The 21,492-nt window shown below is 48.6% G+C and overlaps 1 protein-coding gene across 2 annotated transcripts in view; it reads left to right on the forward strand.

The window, feature by feature from the left end:
* LOC144891293 (interferon-induced GTP-binding protein Mx3-like) overlaps window positions 1-21,492 on the forward strand; it is a 53,377-nt gene that overhangs the window by 26,492 nt on the left and 5,393 nt on the right. For both annotated transcript variants that reach the window (XM_078773953.1, XM_078773952.1), the window contains 3 exons: window positions 1,684-1,842; window positions 7,641-7,717; window positions 16,945-17,229. In XM_078773953.1, the coding sequence (XP_078630079.1) occupies window positions 1,684-1,842; window positions 7,641-7,717; window positions 16,945-17,229 (521 nt within the window). The remainder of the gene's footprint in view (window positions 1-1,683; window positions 1,843-7,640; window positions 7,718-16,944; window positions 17,230-21,492) is intronic.

Genomic DNA, 21,492 nt, shown 5'->3' on the forward strand with positions numbered 1-21,492 from the left:
TGCGTTTATTTGAAGGATAAAACGCAAGCGATACACAAAAACACCAGCAAGACACTGTGCACAGCCTAGAAAATGATGACTGGATTTTAGATTAACACTGTACAGAGCCCTCCATTCTCACTCCACCACCACAACCTCACTCTTTGTTACCTCATAGCTCACCTTTGCTCATACCCGTAGTAACTCGTACCTGCAGTAACTCATACGGCAGTAACTTGTACCTGTAGTAACGCTGTGTGGAAAACGGGGGTAGGTTAGTTTAGCTTATGTCTGCAGAAACGGTCTACGGCCCCGAACTTATCTGCTGACCCCAGGAGAGAATATGTTCTCATTCAGGAACCTGGAAACTGACTGGTACTGTAAACTGACTAGATGTTTGCGCTTGCGTGCTTCATCCCTTCCTGCGGACATGCCTGCCAGGCTCGGCTATTGGCTACTCAATGTTCCTGATGGGTGGGTGTTCATGCAGCCACTCAGCACTCCGCCTTCATCAGCACTGTTACCTCCATTACACATTGTCTGAGCCGGCATAATATTTATTTTCCTGGCGGGCCAGGAGATCTACAGGTCTGTGTGCGAAGAGCTAATGAGTCCTGCGCTCACTTATCTCCCATTAATACCTGACCTTGCCTGACAGGAAGGTGCATACAATGTATCGTCTTAGCCATATGCTAATCTCTATCAGTAACAACACTGCATTGCTCTGTGCACATACCAACAGGACAAATTTAACCTAATGTGTCCTTGGTTACAATGAATGAATGAATGATCGTTTTAAGGCCATTTTCCCCGCTAGAGCGGGGCTTAGCCTTGCGGGCCCCATGACAATCATGGTTCCCTGTCTGAGGCAATGTTTTTATGGCCGGATGCCCTTCCTGACGCCAACCCTTGGTCACGCTCTTACGATGCGCAGGGATATGGTGTACCTATTCTAAACCGGGTACACACCGGGATCATTCATCCCAGCAAGCTGGTACTCAATTTGCCGACCTCGGAAGGATGACTGGCTGAGTCAACCCCCCTGGCGTTAATTCAGCGATCGACCGGGATTCTAACCCAGGATCCTAGGATCCCAAGCCGGCACCCTAACCGCTAAGTCAACACCAGGCTCAAGGGAACAATATTTCCTACTTGAGAAAACGGACCATGCTATCTTAACAGTTCTAAGTCGGGGTTCATTTCCATCCTTCCTCCCTCCCCCTCCACATACACGTAACAATACTTTAGCACAGTCTGTACAGATTGAAGCAGGTAGACAATGGTGTGGTATGTTTCTTTCAATTTCAGTCATCAAAGGTCAAAATTGGGCACAACATTTTGGGTTTTGTTCTGCCAAATCTTTATATTCAAATCAATCCATCAAAGATTTGGCATAGAAATACCTTACCACAGCCCCTTCAAACTAAAGCAGGTAAGCATTAGTGTAGTGTCTTTCTTTTGATTTTTCCTTTTGACATTCATTTCCATTGGTGGGGAGGACACATTTCATTTGCTTGCAAATGACTGCAATTTTACTTAAATTTAAAGTTTCCGCTACAGTAATCATTCCAAATTTTGAGTTTGGAAAGTTTCACATGGCCGGTAAATTCGTAAGAACACTTTTTTATTTCAGTCATTCTTGATGGAAATTGGGTTTTTGGTTCTTGCATCACATCTCCTCCCCTCCTCCTCACCCTCCCCCAGGGAATGATGACCTTTACAACACTGTAAAAAAAATTATGACACAGAAAACAGGTCGAGAGCTACCAGGTTTCATTAGCTACCATGTATTTGAAAACCTGGCCCGACAGCATATTGCAATGCTGCAACATCCAGCTCTGGATATTTTGAAAGAAGTAGCAGGTGAGTTGGCATGGAAATGACTCAGTTTTTACTTACCTGTTTAATCAATTGAGTTTGTTGCAATGAAGATGTTTTTAATTAAGTGACAAAGTGCCACCTCTTGTGTTGAAAATACTTGGAGAAGAAGGCCTCTGATCTGGGAATAGTGAATTGCTTCGAGTTTCCCCAAGTATTTTTACCCCTAGGAAACTGGTGGTAATTGGAAAGATGCTAATTCAAAACTGTCGGCAACACCAAATGGTATAGCTGCCCAACATGCAATCTCTTTTTGGATGTATTGACCACTGAGTGGTTTTCATCCAGGATGATGAATTTTGAAGTCCTGAAATGTTGAGATTTGAACAGTCCTAATAAAAGACCAATGTCAGACCTGATGTATGCCTTGATGGCCTCCGACATTAGTTGGCAGTACAGTGGCCTGCAAAAGTTTTCACATTTTGATTCCCCCTGAGCTTATTTATTCCAAAACCACCTTTAGAGGCCATTTTTCCCCGCAAAGCGGGGGTTGGCCTTTTTCGGGCACCGTGGTTGTTGTTGTTTTTTGGTCCCCTTTTTGAAGCAATGTTTTACGGCCGGATGCCCTTCCTGACGCCAACCCTTTTTGTCGCCTTTTACGACAAACAGGGAATTACCAGTGAACTGGTACTCAATTAGCCAACCTCGGAAGGATGACAGGCTGAGTCAACCCCCCTGGCGTTAATTCAGCGATCGACTGGGATTCGAACCCAGGATCCTAGGATCCCAAGCTGGTACCCTGACCGCTAAGCCAACACCAGGCTAAGCAACACCAGGCAACACCAGGCACCAGGCTAAGCAACACCAGCTTATTTATTCCATGATGCTTTCAAATCAAATTTAATATATAGAGTCTTCACAAACGATTCCAATGTGAAAAAGCTAAAAATACAGATAAAATCTGAATAAGTTTTGATTAACAGAGAAAATCAGATGATTCTCAGTTGCATAAGTATTCAAACCCTTTGCCTAATTGACCCTAAATCACTCCAGGAGCAAATTATTTGTTTGAAAGGTTACAAAATACGTGTAATAGGTTACACCTGTACGTAATCAGTGGTTTAACCTTAAAAATTAAGCTCCCCCACTTATCTAAGGAGTTTTAAGGTGAAACTCACTTGGTCAACCAACAAGGCAATCATCAGCATGTGCATCAATCATCAGCATGAAGACCATGGAGCTTTCCAAAGAAGTCAGACATAAAGTGGTGGAGAAGCACCGTTCAGGAGAAGGTTATAAGAAGATTTCAGAGTCACTCATTATCCCTTTGAGTACGGTGAAATCTATCATTACGAAGTGGAAGACGTATCATACCACCCAGACTCTACCCAGATCAGGTCGCCCATTTCTGTGTTCTAACCCCGGGGATTGTGTTGCCGATGTTCTGCCTCCAATCGGTAACTCGGATCATCCCACTGTTTCTGTTTGTGTCTCCTACTCCTCATTCTCAACTCCAGTGCATCCTTTTCACCGCACTGGTTTTCAGTTTGGGAAAGCTGATTGTGATGGATTCCGTTCATTTCTTGCTGATGTGCCATGGACCTCAGCTTTTAGCCATGGTTCTGATATGGCTGCCGAGGAAATATCCCAATGGGTTTGCACTGGAATGGGCATTTATATTCCCTCACGTACCTATCAAGTGAAGGTCCATTCCCATCCATGGTTCACTCCGGCTTGTGCATCAGCAATTGCTCATCGCAACCACTATTCAAGCAGTACCATGTACAAGGGTCTCTGGAGTCCAAATGTCTCTTCCACAAAGCATGTAACCACTGTAAAAGAGTTATTGAGGATGCCAAACAACAATATGCTGCTTCTGTAGCCATAAACATTGCGACTCAGCAGATTGGCTCTCGGGACTTTTGGTGGATTGCCAACAGTGTAAACCACAATAAATCTTTTATACCTACTCTTTTTCATGGACCAGAGGTTGTTACTTCACCTCTGGATAAGGCTAACCTCTTTTTAACGGTGAATTTGTTTCTAATTCAACACCCAATGATATCTGGAGGATACCCTCTTCTTGATTTTCCATTTCGTACAGACTCTGATATTCTTGTTCCAGTTATCACTTCTAAGAAGGTTGCCAGAATTATTCGTACCCTAGATTCCTCAAGAGCGACTGGTCCTGATGGAATCCCTGTGATTGTATTGAAGATGTGTTGTCCCGAAATGTCACCGATTCTTGCCAAGCTATTCAACATGTGCTTGTCTGCTCCAGTGTTACCTTCATCATGGAAAGTGGCTTCTGTTGTCCCTGTTTTTATGGGTGCCGGTGAGCATTCTGAACCAAGTAACTATTGCCCCCATCAGCCTGCTTCCTGCAATAAGTAAGGTATTTGAATGCTTCATCAATGAACAACTTCTCAGCCATCTGGAGGACAATGAACTTCTCACTGACTGCCAGTATGGCTTTCGCTATTCTCGCTCCACTGGTGATCTGCTATCCTTAATTACAGATCATTTCAACAGGGCATTGGAGCTCAAGGGTGAAGCTCGATTAGTTGCTTTGGATATTTCAAAAGCCTTGGATAAAGTTTGGCACAGGGGTCTGCTCCACAAGCTTCAGTCATATCTGGAGTGATGCATTCAATCATCTCTGCTTTCCTTAGAAATCGCAAGATAAAGGTGGTACTTGAGGATCAATCTTCTCCTACATTCTCCATCAATTCTGGTGTTCCACAGGGTTCTGTCCTTGGTCCCACATTGTTCCTTGTTTATATCAATGATCTTCCTGATAATGTTCTGTCTCAGCTAGCCATGTATGCTGATGATTCCTCACTCAACTGTACATCTGCTGATTCACTCAATGCCACTCGTATTGAGGTTGGAGTTTCTCTGGACAATGATTTGGAGAATGTGTTGAAGTGGAGGCACGACTGGCTGGTAACCTTCAATGCAAAGAAAATGAAACTGTTGTCCATATCTTGTTCTAGAAACAGGTCTTTCCCTTCTGTGCACAAGGGGTCTTCAACCTTAACAGAATCATCGGAGCTTCGGCTTCTTAGTCGGGACATGTCTTCTAACCTCCGTTGGGATAAGTACATTTCTGGTATTGCTCAGAGTGGTTCCAAGCGAGTTGGTTGTCTTTATCGAGCGCAGAGGTATTTACCTCCTGAGGCCATTTTGTACCTGTATAAGGCAACTATACGTCCCCTCATGGAGTACTGTTGCCACATTTGGGCTGGAGCACCAGCCTGCCACTTAATCTTTACTTGATAGGCTCCAGAAACCCATAGTCAACCTGGTTGGTGTGGAGATGGGTTCAACTATTCAACCACTCTCTCACCATAGGTCGATTGCCACTCTTGGTTTGTTCTACAGATATTTTCATGGCAAATGTTCTTTTGGACTTTCTAACTTAGTTCCTCCCTGACGAGTGTTTGGACGCAAGCTCGGTTTGCCATCTCCGCTCACCCATACACTACAGCTGATCCAAAGTGCAGAATGAAAGGCTATGCAGATAGTTTAATCCCTCGTGCTGTCTCGCTCTGGAATTCACGACCTGCAACATGCTTCCCATTATATATAACCACCTTTAGAGGCCATTTTTCCCCGCAAAGCGGGGGTTGGCCTTTTTCGGGAACCGTGGTTGTTGTTGTTTTTTGGTCCCCTTTTTGAAGCGATGTTTTACGGCCGGATGCCCTTCCTGACGCCAACCATTTTTGCCGCCTTTAACGACAAACAGGGAATTACCAGTGAACTGGTACTCAATTAGCCGACCTCGGAAGGATGACAGGCTGAGTCAACCCCCCTGGCGTTAATTCAGCGATCGACCGGGATTCGAACCCAGGATCCTAGGATCCTAAGCCGGCACCCTAGCCGCTAGCCCAACACCAGGGGAAACTTCCCATTATCCTATGATATACTCTGCTTTAAGAGGAATGTCAATTCATACTTCCTACATCTTTGAGGTTTAATCGCATTTTACCTGACCTCTGCTACTTCCGGTGTCTTGGATGTTTTCTTGTTTTTTATGTATTTATTTTTATTTTGTTTTGCTTTATCCTCATATTTTTCTAACTTTCTCTTAGCCCCTTACCTAGAGTGGCTGTATGCCTTGTCTGGGGTGATGCCCGTGAAAAAAAAAAGCAGCTGGGCAAGCAAGAAACTGGTTCAGGATGTCACTGTAAATCCAACAATCACTTTGAAAGATCCGCAAGGCTCTATCTCCAAGATCGGGGCCACTATAGACAGGTGGCAAGAAAGAAGCCATTACTGAAAAAGACACATCCAAAAGCTCATGGAATTTGCAAAAATGCATCTTAATAATACTATGGTGATGTGGTGAAATGTTTTGTGATCAGAAGAGACAAATATTGAACTTTTGGTCTAAATAATAAAACGTTACGGCTGATGCAAGCCTAACACTCCACATCACCCAATCAACACCATCCCAACTGTCAAGCATAGTGGTGGTAGCATCATGTTATGGGGCTGCTTTTCATCAGCAGGGACTGGCAAGCTTGTCAAGACAGAAGGAATAGTGGACAGTGCAATGTACTGGAGAATCCTTGATGAAAACCTGCTTGAGTCAGTCATGAATCTGAAACTCAGTCGGAGATTCACATTTCAGCAGGACAGTGATCCAAAGCACAAAGCTAAAGCCACACTGGAATGGCTGAATAAGGGAAAACAAGCATTACGCCTCGGTCCCCCGTCGGTGAAGTGATGTGAGTTGACAAAGTGGAAGACGCAAGGCGGCCATCTTGGATTTTGACGTGGCGACCCAATTTTCAATAGCGTTCTCCCTTATGCATAGATACACCTACACACCAGATTAGAAGTTAGTAGTTCGTTTATTTTTCAAGATATTTCGCTCACAAGGTTCAGACATATATATGGTGGCGGCCATCTTGGATTTTAACGTGGCGACCCAATTTTCAATAGCGTTCTTCCCTATGCCTAGATACACCCACACACCAGATTAGAAGTTGGTACTTCGCTTATTTTTCAAGATATTCATCTCACAAGGTTCAGACATACATGGCGGTGGCCATCTTGGATTTTGACGTGGGTTGCACCCACACACCAAATTAGAATTCGGTCCGTCACTTACGCACGCACGCACGGACGGAGGGGAAAACCATCTTCCCCCTTTTGCTCCGCGGTGCGACGGGGGTCAAAAATGTTCTTGAGTGGTCCAGTCATAGTCCTGACGTGAACCCAATTGAACATTTATGGTGAGACTTGAAGAATGCAGTCTTTCGACGATCCCCATCAAACTTGGCAGAACTCGAGTAATTTTCATGTGAAGAATTGGCAAAGATTTCACCATGTCACTGTACAAAGCTGGTAGAGATGGACCCAAAAAGACTCATAGCAGTCAATGCTGCAAAAGGTGCTTCCAGCAAATACTGAACTAAGGGGCTGAATACTTTAGCAACTTCTTTCAACTAACTATAGCTTATAACTCCTTCAACTTAGGGTGTTTAGTTGGATCTCTTCCGTTATGAATAAAAAGTTCATTTGGAAAAAAAATTCTACATCATTGGTAATTCGTAAAAATGTGGCATTATTGGTAGGGGGTGAATACTTCGCAGGCCGCTGTACCTTCAGTTTTGAACCACTTTGGCAAAAATGGAAAATGTACACTGTTGTCGTGTAATGTATATTGAACAAACACCATTTTCACTGTTCACACCTTATAGTTGGTACCTCATACTAAAACGATTCACACTTCTTTTTTTTTACATTTTGATCCCTTCTTATACTAGCAGATACTAGCAGAGTATATCATGATTTCAACAAACTGAAGAAAAATCCCTTTTGATTTCTTGCAGACATAGTGCCAGCAATTGCTGATACTTTGGCAGATGACCACTTTGGATTTTTGCCAGAACTTGCAAAAAGTGTCAAGGTTAGTTCTGCAGACATGCTTGACTTTTCACTATAGCTATAATGCACATATAGATCAATGTTTTTATAAACACAACTTATTCATGTTTCCATCTTTTCCACTTCTGTTGCTCGTAGGCCTGATTTTCTTTTGTTTTAACATGCGCTGTAGGCCAAAGTTTGGTTTATAGTTTACTAGCAGAGTACCCACTACCCACCTCCTGAGTTGGTCGAGTTTGCACATTACTTGCTGAAGAAGTATAGTTTGTGTTTTGCAACAAGCCTACAGATGTTTGCATGGTGTAATAGTGTATGCCTAAAAGGTTCTAGATGGTCTAAAGGTCTAAAGGGTATGTTCAAATTGTAGTTAGGGTCTAAGGGGTCGAAAGGGCCTAATCTCTCAAGCAAAGGGTCTAAAAACGTCTAAGTGGTCTAAATCTCTAAATGGTCAAGGGTCCAAGTCTAACATAGGGTGTAAGGGGTCCAATTGGTGTTAAGATATAAAGGGTCTAAAGGAAGTCAAGGGACTTAAGGGGTGTAAAGATCTAAAGGGTCTGTGGGGTCTCAAGGTTCTGTGGGTATAAAGGGTCAAGTTTCATCGAAATTGTGTGTGTAGTTTTGGAGAAGAGAGCAAATACTATTTTGGGGGGTCAACCCCCCCCATAGACACCCTTAGACCCTGAATTTTTTTTTTAATTCCATGAACAAACTTTAGTAAATCACAAGTGATGAAGGTTGGGGTCAAGTGTCATCTAAATTGTGTGTGCAGTTTCAGAGAAGAAGTTCCGAGTGTTTATTGACTCACTGCCTGACTGACTTATGGACACCGTTCAATGCTAATACCTCACCCAAACAATGTTTGTTCCAGCTGAGCTAAGAAATAATATAAGCCCTTCTTTATTTCTTAAAATGCATAGTTTTGTCAAAAAATGATGGTTCGAGACTAAATTGATCTGTTTTTTTTCTTAAAAGGATTCTACATTATGATATGAAGTGGGTGCTTGTTACGTTTTTGTTTATCATGGTAAAATGTGTGTATTTCATTTATCACTTATTTTGGGGACTCAAATGATTAGTGTTAAAGCGCGGCGTTACGCGCGCTGCTTGTGAGCAAGGAGGAAGCGGACAAGCGGTAACATATAAATGTCTTTATTCTAAGACTACACTGTAACACTGTACTGTCCCGGGCTGGGCGCCCGGTGTATATCATGAGGCCACGCCTACCCCTGGTGCGTGGCCACCGCCCGCTTGGTGCGCGGAATGATGTCACCACGCCAGTGGGCTTTTGTGTCCGCCACACGCGCCCCCCCAGAATTCCCGCGCACCTGGAGGGCCAGTTTGCGGGGCAGACGAATGACCCGGCCGAAGCGCCCCCTGGCGATCGGCGGCGTCCGGGGTGCAGGGATGCCAGGTGGGATGCCCCTGGCTGCCCCTGGGATGGGTGCAGGACCGGGGGGCGGCGTGGCGGCGGGGCTGGGCGGTGCCGGGGGTCCGCCCGCAGGAGGTCGGCCCCGACGTGGGGGTCGGGCCACTGGAGGTGGATGGTCCACATCGAGGTGGGCCGGCTTGAGGCGGTCTACCGAAACGCGGTCAGGAGTACCGCCGATGTCCAGGGTGAAGTGCTTCGCCCCGGTCTCCAGCACGCGGAAAGGCCCGTCGTATGGGGGCCGCAGTGGTGTCCGATGGGCATCGTGGCGGACGAAGACGTACTCCGCCGTGCGAAGCTCCGGGGCGACGTGCGTCGGTGGGTGCCCGTGGCATGCCGTTGGCACCGGGGCGAACCTCTGGGCGGTCTCTTGCAGAGCGGAGCGCTGCTGTGCCGCGGACCATGGTGCCGTGGAGTCGGGGAGGAACTCGCCCGGCACCCGCAGCGGTTGCCCGAAGACCAACTCCGCCGCGGATGCGCGCAGGTCCTCCTTGGGCGCCGTCCGGAGGCCCAGCAGGACCCAGGGGAGCCTGTCGACCCAGCCGCCGTCGCGGAGGGTGGCCCGGAGCGCGGCCTTCAATGAGCGGTGAAATCGCTCACACAGGCCGTTAGCCTGGGGGTGGTAGGCCGTGGTTCGGTGCAGCCGGACCCCGAGCCCCTGCGCAACCGCCCCCCAGAGCTCCGAGGTGAACTGGGGGCCGCGGTCGGATGAGATGTCTGAGGGGGCGCCGAACCGGGCGACCCAGGTGGCGATGAAAGCCTGCGCGACATCGGCCGCCGTTGTCGATGCCAAGGGCACGGCCTCCGGCCACCGGGTGGTGCGGTCCACCATGGTGAGGACGTAGGTGAAACCCCGCGAGGGGGGCAGAGGTCCCACCAGGTCCACGTGGACGTGGTCAAACCGGCGTTCCGGCACCGTGAACGGGGCCAACGGGGCCTGGGTATGCCGGTGCACCTTGGCGCGCTGGCACGCGAGGCACGTCCTGGCCCAGCCGCGGACGGCCTTCCGGAGGCCATGCCAGACGAACTTGTCGGCGATCAGCCTTTGGGAGGCCCTCGCGCCCGGGTGGGACAAGCCGTGGATGGCGTCAAACACCTGGCGCTGCCAGCCCGCGGGCACGATGGGGCGAGGACGCCCGAGAGAGACGTCGCACAAGAGGGCCGCGCCCGCGCCGTCGAACGGCACCTCGGTGACGCGGAGGCCCGTGACGGCGGTCCGCAAGGCCTGGACGTCGGGGTCAGCGGCCTGGTCCGCTGCCATCCGGGCATAGTCGATGCCGAGGTGGACTGCGTGGGCGACGGCCCGGGAAAGGCAATCCGCCACCGGGTTGTCCTTCCCCGCGACGTGTTGGATGTCCGTCGTGTACTCGGACACGGCCGAGAGGTGACGCTGCTGCCGGGCCGACCACGGCTCGGTGACCTTGCCCATCGCGAAGATCAACGGCTTGTGGTCGACGAAGGCAGTGAACGCACGGCCCTCGAGCAGATGGCGGAAGTGCCTGACCGCCAAGTGAAGTCCGAGCAACTCGCGGTCAAAGGTACTGTAACGGCGTTCGGGCGGGCGAAGCTGCCGGCTAAAGAACGCCAGCGGTTGCCAAGCTCCACGCACCCATTGCTCGTGCACCGCGCCCACCGCGTAGTCCGAGGCATCGGTGGTGAGGGCGATCGGTGCATCGGGCGCCGGGTGCGCGAGCATGGTGGCGTTAGCTAAGGCGAGCTTCGCGCCCGTGAACGCCGTGTCCATCTGCTCGGTCCAGGTAACGTCGCCTTTGCCCGGCTTACCTCGGAGAGCTTCGTGCAGGGGGCGCAGGAGCTGGGCGATACGGGGCAGGAACCGATGGTAAAAGTTCACCATGCCCAGGAACTCCTGCAGCCCTCTGATCGTGCGGGGGCGCGGAAACCCCTTCACCGCCTCCACCTTGGCCGGCAGGGGGACGGCTCCGTGCCTGGTGACACGGTGCCCCAGAAAATCGATTGTGGTGGCGCCGAACCGGCACTTTGCGGGGTTCACAATTAGGCCATGCTGGCCCAGGCGTTCGAAGAGCGTGCGGAGGTGGCGTAGGTGCTCTTCGCGGGACGCACTGGCGACGAGGATATCGTCCAGGTAGACAAAGACAAAATCCAAGTCGCGCAGGACGCTGTCCATCAGTCGCTGGAACGCCTGAGCCGCATTCTTCAGACCGAAGGGCATGCGCAGGAACTCGAAGAGTCCGAATGGCGTGATGACCGCCGTCTTCGGGACGTCCTCCGGCCTGACGGGGACCTGATGGTAGCCGCGTATGAGGTCCACCTTCGAGAAGAAGGACCTGCCCGCCAAACGGGCGGAAAAGTCCTGAATGTGGGGGACGGGGTAGCGGTCGGGAGTCGTAGCGTCATTGAGACGGCGATAGTCCCCGCACGGTCGCCATCCCCCGCCGGGCTTCGGCACGATGTGCAGCGGCGACGCCCAAGCGCTCTCTGAGCGCCGCACGATGCCGAGTCGCTCCAGGGTAGCGAACTCCGCTTTTGCCACCGCCAGCTTCGTCGGCTCGAGGCGGCGTGCCCGGGCGTAGACCGGTGGCCCGACGGTGGGGATGTGATGGGCCACCCCGTGCTTGACGGCCCCCGCCGAGAAGGTGGGCCGCGTGAGGGCCGGGAAGCCGGCGAGGAGGCGGGTGAATGCGTCCGCTGCCGGAAGCGTACAGCCCAACGTGGCCGGAACCGAATCGTTCGGCAAGCCGCTTGGCAAGCCGCTCGTTGAGCTGGGCAACGCGCAAGCGAGCGAGCTGAACGTCTCGGCCTGGACAAGCCGTCTGCGCTTGACGTCGACCAGGAGCCCATTAGCGCACAGGAAGTCCGCGCCAAGCAGTGCCATGGGCACGTCGGCAGTGACGAACGTCCATCGGAAAACCTGCCCTCCAAACCGCAGAGAGAGGCAGCGTTTTCCGTACGTACGGATGGGCGTCCCGTTCGCGGCAAGCAGCGCGGGGCCCCCACCCGCGGCGTGCTTGTCTGACGTGCCGGCGGGAATGACACTCACCTGCGCTCCCGTGTCGCACAGGTAACGTAGCCCGGAGAAGGTGTCCGTTATGAACAGCAGGCTGTTCGAACGGCCGGCGCTCATCGCCACTATTGAGCGCCGGCCCGGGCGTTTCCCGACCCGTGGAAGGAGCACGGCGGATGACACCGCCGAGCTTCGTGGCCGAACTTGGTGTGGAACCAGCACCAGGTGGTGGAGCTGGAGGAGCGCGGCTGGCTCCGCCAGGCCGGTGGAGTTGGCGGGTTTCCCCGCGGTGGCGGTTTTCGCCGCGGCGGTGGGCGGGGCGTGGCGGCGCTCACGAGGCGCGTATCAGCGTGCTGCTGAACATCAGCGTGCTGCTGAACATCAGCGTCGAGGGCCGTGAAGACCACGCCGACGCTCGCCCGCGTGTCCGAAGCGGCGAAATACCTGTCCGCCTCGGCTGCCAATGCTCGGGGTTCCGTTAGCTCGGTCCCGGCCAACGCAAGGCGAACCTGCGCTGGAAGTTGGCGCCGGAAAAGCGCCCGGAATAGCGAACCGGGGGCTTCGTCGCCCAACAGTGACAGCATATGGTCCATTCGGACCGACGGGCGCGTCTCACCGAGCTCGGGGAGATCCAGGAGGCGATCGGCGCGTGCGTCGTCCGTGAGGCCGAACGTGGCTAGGAGTAGCCGCTTGAGTGTCTCGTACTTGTGGCCGTCCGGTGGGTGGCGAAGGACGGACACAACTCGAGCGGCCGTGCCGGGCCCGAGGGAGGCGACGACATGGCAGTAGCGCAGGTCGTCGTTGGTGAGGCGCCGAAGCTGAAACTGGGCTTCGGCTTGAACGAACCAGACCTCGGCCTGGGCCTCCCAAAACTCGGGAAGTTTAATCGCCAATGCCATGGCGTCGTGTTCGGAAGGATCGCTTCGGCGGATCCAACGTCGAGGGTCACCAGTAAAGCGCGGCGTTACGCGCGCTGCTTGTGAGCAAGGAGGAAGCGGACAAGCGGTAACATATAAATGTCTTTATTCTAAGACTACACTGTAACACTGTACTGTCCCGGGCTGGGCGCCCGGTGTATATCATGAGGCCACGCCTACCCCTGGTGCGTGGCCACCGCCCGCTTGGTGCGCGGAATGATGTCACCACGCCAGTGGGCTTTTGTGTCCGCCACAGTGTCATGTTAAAACTTGATGTGCTAGTAGATCTGGTGATGAGGTCATGGCCGACATACTTTTTGCAGGGCTCCGGTACCTCAAAATTTGGCACTCCACCACTGCTAATAATGATGACAAGTAATAAAAACAATTACAAAAATGTAAAGGCATGTATGGATGTTACTCCCAAAAGTAGGAAAACAAGGTCGGGATGATCACAAGAAATGATCATGTGAAACCATCCCTACATCTTTCTTTGAATAATGGTTGCCTAGTTTGTGATATAACTGTCTATAAAAGACAGTTATAACACACACACACACACACGCACACACACACACACACACACACACACACACACACACACAACGAAGGTGGATACTTTGAGAGATCCGGTAGATCTCCGTTCCATCTCCTGAGGGGATAGCAGGAATAAACAACTTGCATGCACACCAAGGGTGAAACCAAGAATTTGAAGATGGTGGGGGAGCGGGAGAGGGAGAAGGAGGGGTGAGATGCACCAAGTTATCGTGCTGAATGGGGCAATTCCCCCCAGGAAATTTAGAAAAACTGATCATCAGAAACGGCATTTCTTGCGTTCTTGGAAGTTATTGTAGTTCCATGCGTTCTATCCTGGCCCGACAGTTCAGCAGATTTGGGATGACTATTAATAGGAAAAGTGGTGAACTGGTGAGCCGATTTCCTCAGCCGTTCATTAGGCAAAATAATAATGTCTGCTCTGTGGTCACAATCAGCGACACAATCTGGTAACGGGCCGATTGGGAAACGTGCATTTAAAACACTCTTAAAAGATGAACGGAGTGATTGTGAAAAACATTAATGGAAACATTTAATGCACTACTAACTCGACACCTCAACCCGGTGTGTATCCTGAAAATACACTAATAATTGACCGACATATGAAGAGAAAGTTGAATGGTGTGCACACCACTCTATATCTGCCACTGGACTGCATCCACTATCATGGTGTATAATTTATCAACGAAAATCCGAAGGGGGGGGGGGTGCGCACCCCCTGCCTCACCCCCGTCCCGCCCCCCCCCCCAGATCCAACTATGCACAGACACATACACGTGTACACACTCGTACTGTACATATACACATTCACGAACGTGGGTGCATCCGACACCTGGGAGGGCTGTGTTCCACCTTCTGACATTTGATTTTGGAGACAACAACCAACAACAAACACACAATTATCAAAAAAGGATTTGGGATGGTTTCACATGATCATTTCTCATGATCATCCCTACCTTGTTTACATACTTTTTGGAGTAACATCCCTTTACATTAAAAAAAAAGGTTTTATTAATTGTTTCTTTACTTTTTTACAAATGTATATATAGAAGTTCTACTACTGATTTACAAATGTTGTAGTACAAACTTTATAGACGTGCTCAACAGTGGTATACTGAGCGTGTCTGGCACCCGGGGGGGCAAAACATAAATTTGCGCCCCCCTGCTTCACCTCCATACCCCAAATCCCCAACCCCAGTCTGCCATAGGGCATAGACATAGGGAAACCAGGATCTTTATCTTAAAATATCAATGAACTGACAATTGACCACTCCACTCAATGCAGTATGCCAAACAAAGATGAAAAAAACACTAAATGTCAGTTCAAATATTTATTCAATTCAGAATTAGAGTCGATAATCTCCTGTTCAAGCTGTTATATACATGCCAGATGCCGACGTGATGCGCTGACGTAGTGAATCTGCCGCTGAGAAACCGCGACTGGACTGGAAGAATTAATCTGAACGACAAGATTAATTCCTGGGTTTGCCTGATCTCGGTTTTTTGCTTTTTATCCCTTTTCCTTTTCAATCCCAATAAACTAACAGGTATCTGGGCTTTTGATTGTCTTAGCGACTCTGGTACTGCATATCTGTCACTACAATACTACATACAGTATTTATGTTAATGACTAGGATACCATTAGCCTGGTGTTGGCTTTGCGGTTAGGGCACAGGCTTGGGATCCTAGGATCCTGAGTTTGAATCCTGGTCGATCGCTGAATTAACACCAGGGGGGTTGACTCAGCCTGTCATCCTTCCGAGGTCGGCAAATTGAGTACCAGCTTGCTGGGATGATTGATCCTGGTGTGCACCCCGATTTAGAATAGGTACACCATATCCCTGTGCATTGTAAGAGGCGACTAAGGGTTGGCATCAGGAAGGGCATCCAGCCGTCCCGATGAGTATGCCACTTGATTGGCTGTATCATTAGCCGTGACTTGGTCCGAAATTGACTTGGTCCGAAATGGGGACTTATGGATTGGGTCTCGTCCATCCATCCGCAACCATCGGATATGTATTTACCAATTTTGTTCATACTTGGCACAAAGACGATACATGATGGTATGCATATGCACATCATTTTGTTTCATAATGCGATCAAAAATGGCTGACTGGCGGCCATTTTCATTGTAAAAAATCCCGGTTTTTGAACACGTTCTCAACCATTTCTCAGACATGCATTCACCGATGTTGCTCAAACTTGGCACACAGATAAAGAATGATGGCATACATATGCACCTCATTTTCTTTTGAGATCAGATTCAATATGGACGACTGGTGGCCATTTCATTACTTCAACGTGTCCCTAACAATTTCTCGGACAGGCATGGTCCGATTTTTGTTCAAACTTCGCGCAAGCACAGTTCATTATAACATACACGTGCACCTCACTTCATTTTGCGATCTGATCAGAGATGGCAGACTGGTAGACTGGCGGCCGTTTTAGTTGTAAAAAACAAAACCTGATATTGCAAACATCCTCAACCTTCTCTCGGACATGCATTTACCGATCTTGTTCAAACTCGGCACACAGATAATGAATGATGGCTTATATATGCACGTTATTTTTGTTTAGAGATTAGATCCAAGATGGCTGACTGGTGGCCATTTTGTTACATAAATGTGACCACAACCATTTGTCAGAGGACATGCATGGACCAATTTTGTTCAAACTTGGAACAAAGACAATACATGACAGTATACATATGCAGAAGATTTTGTTTTATAATTCCACTAAAGATGGCTAACTGGCGGCCTTTAATTGCACATTTTTGACATTTTATGTATTTTTATGGGGCTATGACATTTTATGGGTTTTTCTCTGTTTATGTTTATGTTTTATGTTTTCCTGCTGTTTCGTTTCCTGCGCCCCCATACCCATTATTTTAAAGCTATTTGAAGTGTATTTTGAGCCACGATACCATATTCTGGCACAATCAACCCCCTTCCTTCCCCATAATACCATGCACACTTGGTGAAACCATTGTACGGTTAAATTAATAAAACATAGCTGCAGCGGATTAGTTGTGTTGGGCAGTACACCACTGATAAACGTCTTGGTATAAAATAAGCTTTGTTTCAGTCTTTCTTGTTTTGTACAAGTTTGCTGATCATAATAAAATGATAAAAACTTAAAATATTCTTTCTTCACTGCAAAGTGGCCATTTGGCTGAATTTGTTTTCTCTCTCGCACTCACATGCTCATTTTCCAAATTATTTTTTATTGTTGTGAACTTCACAATTAGAGAGATTTGGAAAACAGAAATATAATTGCTTTTCACATTCCTATGAATTTTGTGCATTTTAAAATGACCAAATTGTCCATAATTTGTTTTGTTGCTCATGTTTTATCCTTTAAATGTGCAGATGGCATTGGAGGAGTTGAAGGAAAAACTGTATGAAGAGGCCAAGACATTCATTCAGAAAGTTTTCAAAATGGAGTCTCAGATTTACACACAGGATGTGCTGTACAGCAATTACCTTGACAATGAGGAGTCTGAAGAACCAGAACAACCACCAAAATCATCTCGGAATGCAGTCACACCCAAGAAGTTACCTTCCCTGTTGGGCATATTCAATGGTGATGGCAACTCTATGAAGTGCCAAAAGGACATCGAGGTGATGAGCAAACACCTGACAGCATATGTAAAGGTTAGTAAATAATGCCTTTTCACCATGGTTTCCTTTAGCCAAATTAAAGGGCATCTCTGATCTTGGAAGAGCTTTACCTATTGTACAGTCGTGGCCAAAAATATTGGCACCATTTTTCCAGAAAACTGTTGAAAAAAAAAAAAATTGGTATCCACATATGTATTTATTTGGTTTGCAGTGAAACAAAACCAAAAACGCTTAAAAAAATTACGAAATATTAACCTTATTTCACACATAAATCCTAAAATGGCCCAGACAATATTGTTAGGACCTCGGGGGTCGGCGCTCCCCTTATCAAGGGGGGGGGGGGGGTTAAATCCCCTTGTCTCTTATCTGGCCGACCCGAGTACTTAGAAGTTATAACGTTCCTTCCGGTCGGTGGTAAGTAGGGTTGTTGGTCGAGTCTTAGTCCAATTACCTAAGTAATACCATCGGCCGTAAAGCAAGGAGATAACTCCCGCCCGAACCACGGCGTTAATGGACACGCCGAGCGAAGCGAGCCGTGATTCGGGCCGTTAATAGGGACTAAACCCGATTCTAGTGGTTCCGAATCGTGCCACATTTCCCAATGAAAGAAAGGACGGATGCAATCGGATGGAGAGGAAACCAGAGTATGGGAAGAACAAAGATGGGTTTATTCACAAATATACAAGAGAAGAGGAAACGAAAGGAATATACAGGGAAGGAAGAGGAAGAAGCAGAACACAGGGCAGTCTTAACAACAGTCTTAACTTAGGACCCCAGACAAACATACACACTCACACGGGGATTGTAGCTGGTAGATGGTCAGGTAGAGGGTCCAGGCTCCAGTCGACTCCCGTCCAGGCTCCGGTTCCACGGGCGAAACCCGGCAGGCAGCTCCGCGTAGATTGGAACGCGTCCGGACCTTCTATATAGCGGGGGGGGGGGGGGGGGGGGGAAGCTGGTGTCCTTCGTACGTACTATCTGTACGTTCGCGCTAAACGCTCTCTCTCTCTCTCTCTCAAAGTCCTCTTAATCAGCGCCAGCGAGTGAGTCCTTTCGCAAATGTGCGCTCCGTATCAGTTCTCAAATCCTTCTTCATAAGCGCGTCTCCAACAAGTCCGTTTGCAATGCACTCTCCCGACCAAGTCCAACCAGCGCTCTCTCATCAAAAGAAGTCCGTTCAATAGCGCCGCTCCCGCATGAGTCCGTGAACGGGCTTTGCGTTCACGCTTATATCACGCGCCACGCGATCACTCCGCGCTCCACAAAGCCACGCCTGCCAGCGATGTTACCTCAGCCCTGGTTGGCTGGTGAGGGCTTACCGGCCATGCCTTTGACGGCTGGTTGACAGGCCACACCTTCTTCTTGGTGTTCCGCCCCCTTTTTACTCGGGCCTAACCACATGGCTTATGGCGTCGTTTGAGCGAGCTGTGAGGCACCGACTGTAGGGGCGCGTAATGGCGTCGCTGGAAGAGAGAGGTCGCAAAATGGACGGAATGGGGACCTAATCTTATTTGATTGATGCAACGCAGATTCAACTATTGGAAACACGGCCTTATCTAAAACACATAATAATGAAATAACTGAGTTCCTATGGAGGCCTACGTGTTGCTTGTGGACTAACTAGGGGTGCTACCTTTAACCTTTAATGTCATATTTACAAGTGATGTCATATTTACAAGTGTGGGTTCTAAAACTGCAACAATATTATTGGCACCTTTTAGGAATTAGAAATAATTAGATTTCAAGCAGGTGGTTCTCCTTTACTTTGGAATTGAACTCACCTGTGGTGAGTTGCAGGAGCCTGCAATATAAAAATCACTCATTCAACCAGTTTGAATAGAGAAAGGAGTCATTCTGCTGTTTTGTGTTACTGGGTGTACCGCAATGAGCATGAAGAAAAGAAAGAAAACCAGAGAATAGTCTGAGGAGGTCAGACACAAGATTGTAGCCAACCATGGATAATCTCAGGGCTACAGGTCCATCTCCAGAGACCTTGATGTTCCTGTGTCCACTGTATGCAATGTTATCAGGAAGTTTAAAGCTCATGGCACTGTAGCCAGCCTCCCTGGATGTGGCCGCAAGAGAAAACTTGATCAAAGATTGCAGCGAAGGATCGTTCGAATGGTGGAGAAAGCACCTCGATCAACTGCCAAACAGATTCAAGCTGACCTTCAGACACAAGGTATGACAGTTTCAACTCACACCATCCATCACCAACTCGATGAAAGAGAGTTCTATAGTCGGAGACCCAGGTGGACCCCACTGCTGAGAGGGAGACATAAGAAAGCCCGACTGGAGTTTGCCAAAACACACATGAACAAGTCAAAATCCTCTGGGAGAATGTCCTGTGGACAGATGAGACCAAATTAGAGCTTTTTGGTAAAGGACATCATCTCTATGTTTACTGAAAACAAAATGAAGCCTTCAAATAAAAGAACACCTTCCCCACAGTCAAACATGGAAGAGGTTCAGTGATGTTTTGGGGTTGCTGTGCTGCCTCTGGCACTGGGTGCCTTGAATATGTGCATGGAATCATGAAATCAGGAGATTACAAAGGAGTATGAATGTTGTGTTAGGAAGGATTAATGGGGGTGCACTTCATTCCTCTGCCCTTTCAATCCTGCTATTTGCCCGAGGTCATCTTCCATCTGCTGGAAATCTGTCAACATCACAACATTACATAAAAAGGTGCAATCCCCTTAACAAATACCTATTAGCTTTCTTCCAATCATCAGCAAGGTCATGTAATCATCAAGGTGAACATAAAATCCTTCCTTTTCTCCAATGATCTCATATCGGATCATCAATTCAGACCAGGTCACTCTACTGTAGACATACTGCTTTGACTCTCCCAACAATGGATTTGAGGCCCTCAATGTCAGAAATGTTATCAGAGATCTCTGGATATATCTCAAGCTTTTGATACAGTCTGGCATCCTGCCTTGCTCTCCAAACTGTGTGCCTATGGCAGTGGTCTCCAGCCTATTAAATACAACATCACTTTTAGAATCGAAATTGTTACGGAGTCCTCTACAATCTCCTGGTCTCGGTAACCTCCGGACCCCGAGAGGAACCCCGGCAGAAAAATATATTACCCTGTGTTGGAAATCAATAATGAAACCACACCAATGATTATAAATGAACAAACTTGTATTATAAATCACACACAGGTAATACGGTACAGCAAATGGCCATTAAGAGTGCACTCTATATATCCCTTATATAAAGTCAGGTCACTCACGGCACGGCCAGCGAGTGCAACAACATTCCTCAATGTCTCTATGACTTTTCCCAAGGCGAATGGGATTCGCTCCAGCGGTCGATGGAACGAAATCCGGTCGAAGCCCGAATCTCGCTCTCCAGTCGATCTCCAAAGCGTGTACAGTGGGCAAGGGTGCTCTTCCCGCCAAACTGTACAACGGTGCCCTCCAGAGGCGCACCTTCACCGCTCCCTCAGCAAACTGCAACGTAATTGGAAACGAAGCGGTCGCACCCACTCATCCCCGACAGACGGTAGGATGTTGGGGGTGAAGATGACATGAAGCAAATGTTCACAGGTGTCCGAAGCACGGGGTTCAAAATGGCAGACGGCTCTGGCTTGAGCCGATGCGACGAGGCAAGGATTCGTCAGAGTCTCAGCGCCCCAAATCTGTCTACGCAGATTTCTCCACTCCAGCGAATATTCTTATCCCCGGACGTCCCTTCCAGGAACTCAAAATCCCCTCACGGCTGTCGGTAAACCTGGTTCGTTACGGAGCGCTGACGTCACGCGTCCTCTCCGACTTTGCTCGCGCTGCTTCTTCCTCTTCACCTCATTGTCTTCTCCTTCGGTTTCCTGTTTCACTTACAGTTATCCTTTTTAACTTTTGATAACCGTTCTTGAATAATAAACTTTGTGAAACTAATAATAATACATAATATCAGAAACATGTCCAGTGGGTGAAAACCACCCCAGCGGAAGTGACGAATCCATAACAAAATGCAACATGAGTTTGACCAACATGAGCACGAGGTTGACCTGGGGTGTACCTGCATACTGAGCGTCACGCCCACAAAACACCCACGACTGGTTCTTGAAGCACACAAAATAACATGGAGGGGGGGGGGGGGGTTTAACAAGTGAAATGATTGGTCTCCCAACCCAATACAACACACTAATAAAGACATAGGCATCAAGAAAGGGATGGTGTAAAACCAAGCCGATCAACAAGCAAACCCTACCTATACACCACAAAACGAAAGTTGGAACAGATGTTCAACCTGTAGTACGTCAATGGGGAAAGGGGAGGGGCTTGA

This window comes from Myxine glutinosa, chromosome 3 (genome assembly GCF_964187855.1).
Source record: "Myxine glutinosa chromosome 3, kmMyxGlut1.1, whole genome shotgun sequence".
Taxonomy (NCBI): Eukaryota; Metazoa; Chordata; class Myxini; order Myxiniformes; family Myxinidae; genus Myxine; species Myxine glutinosa.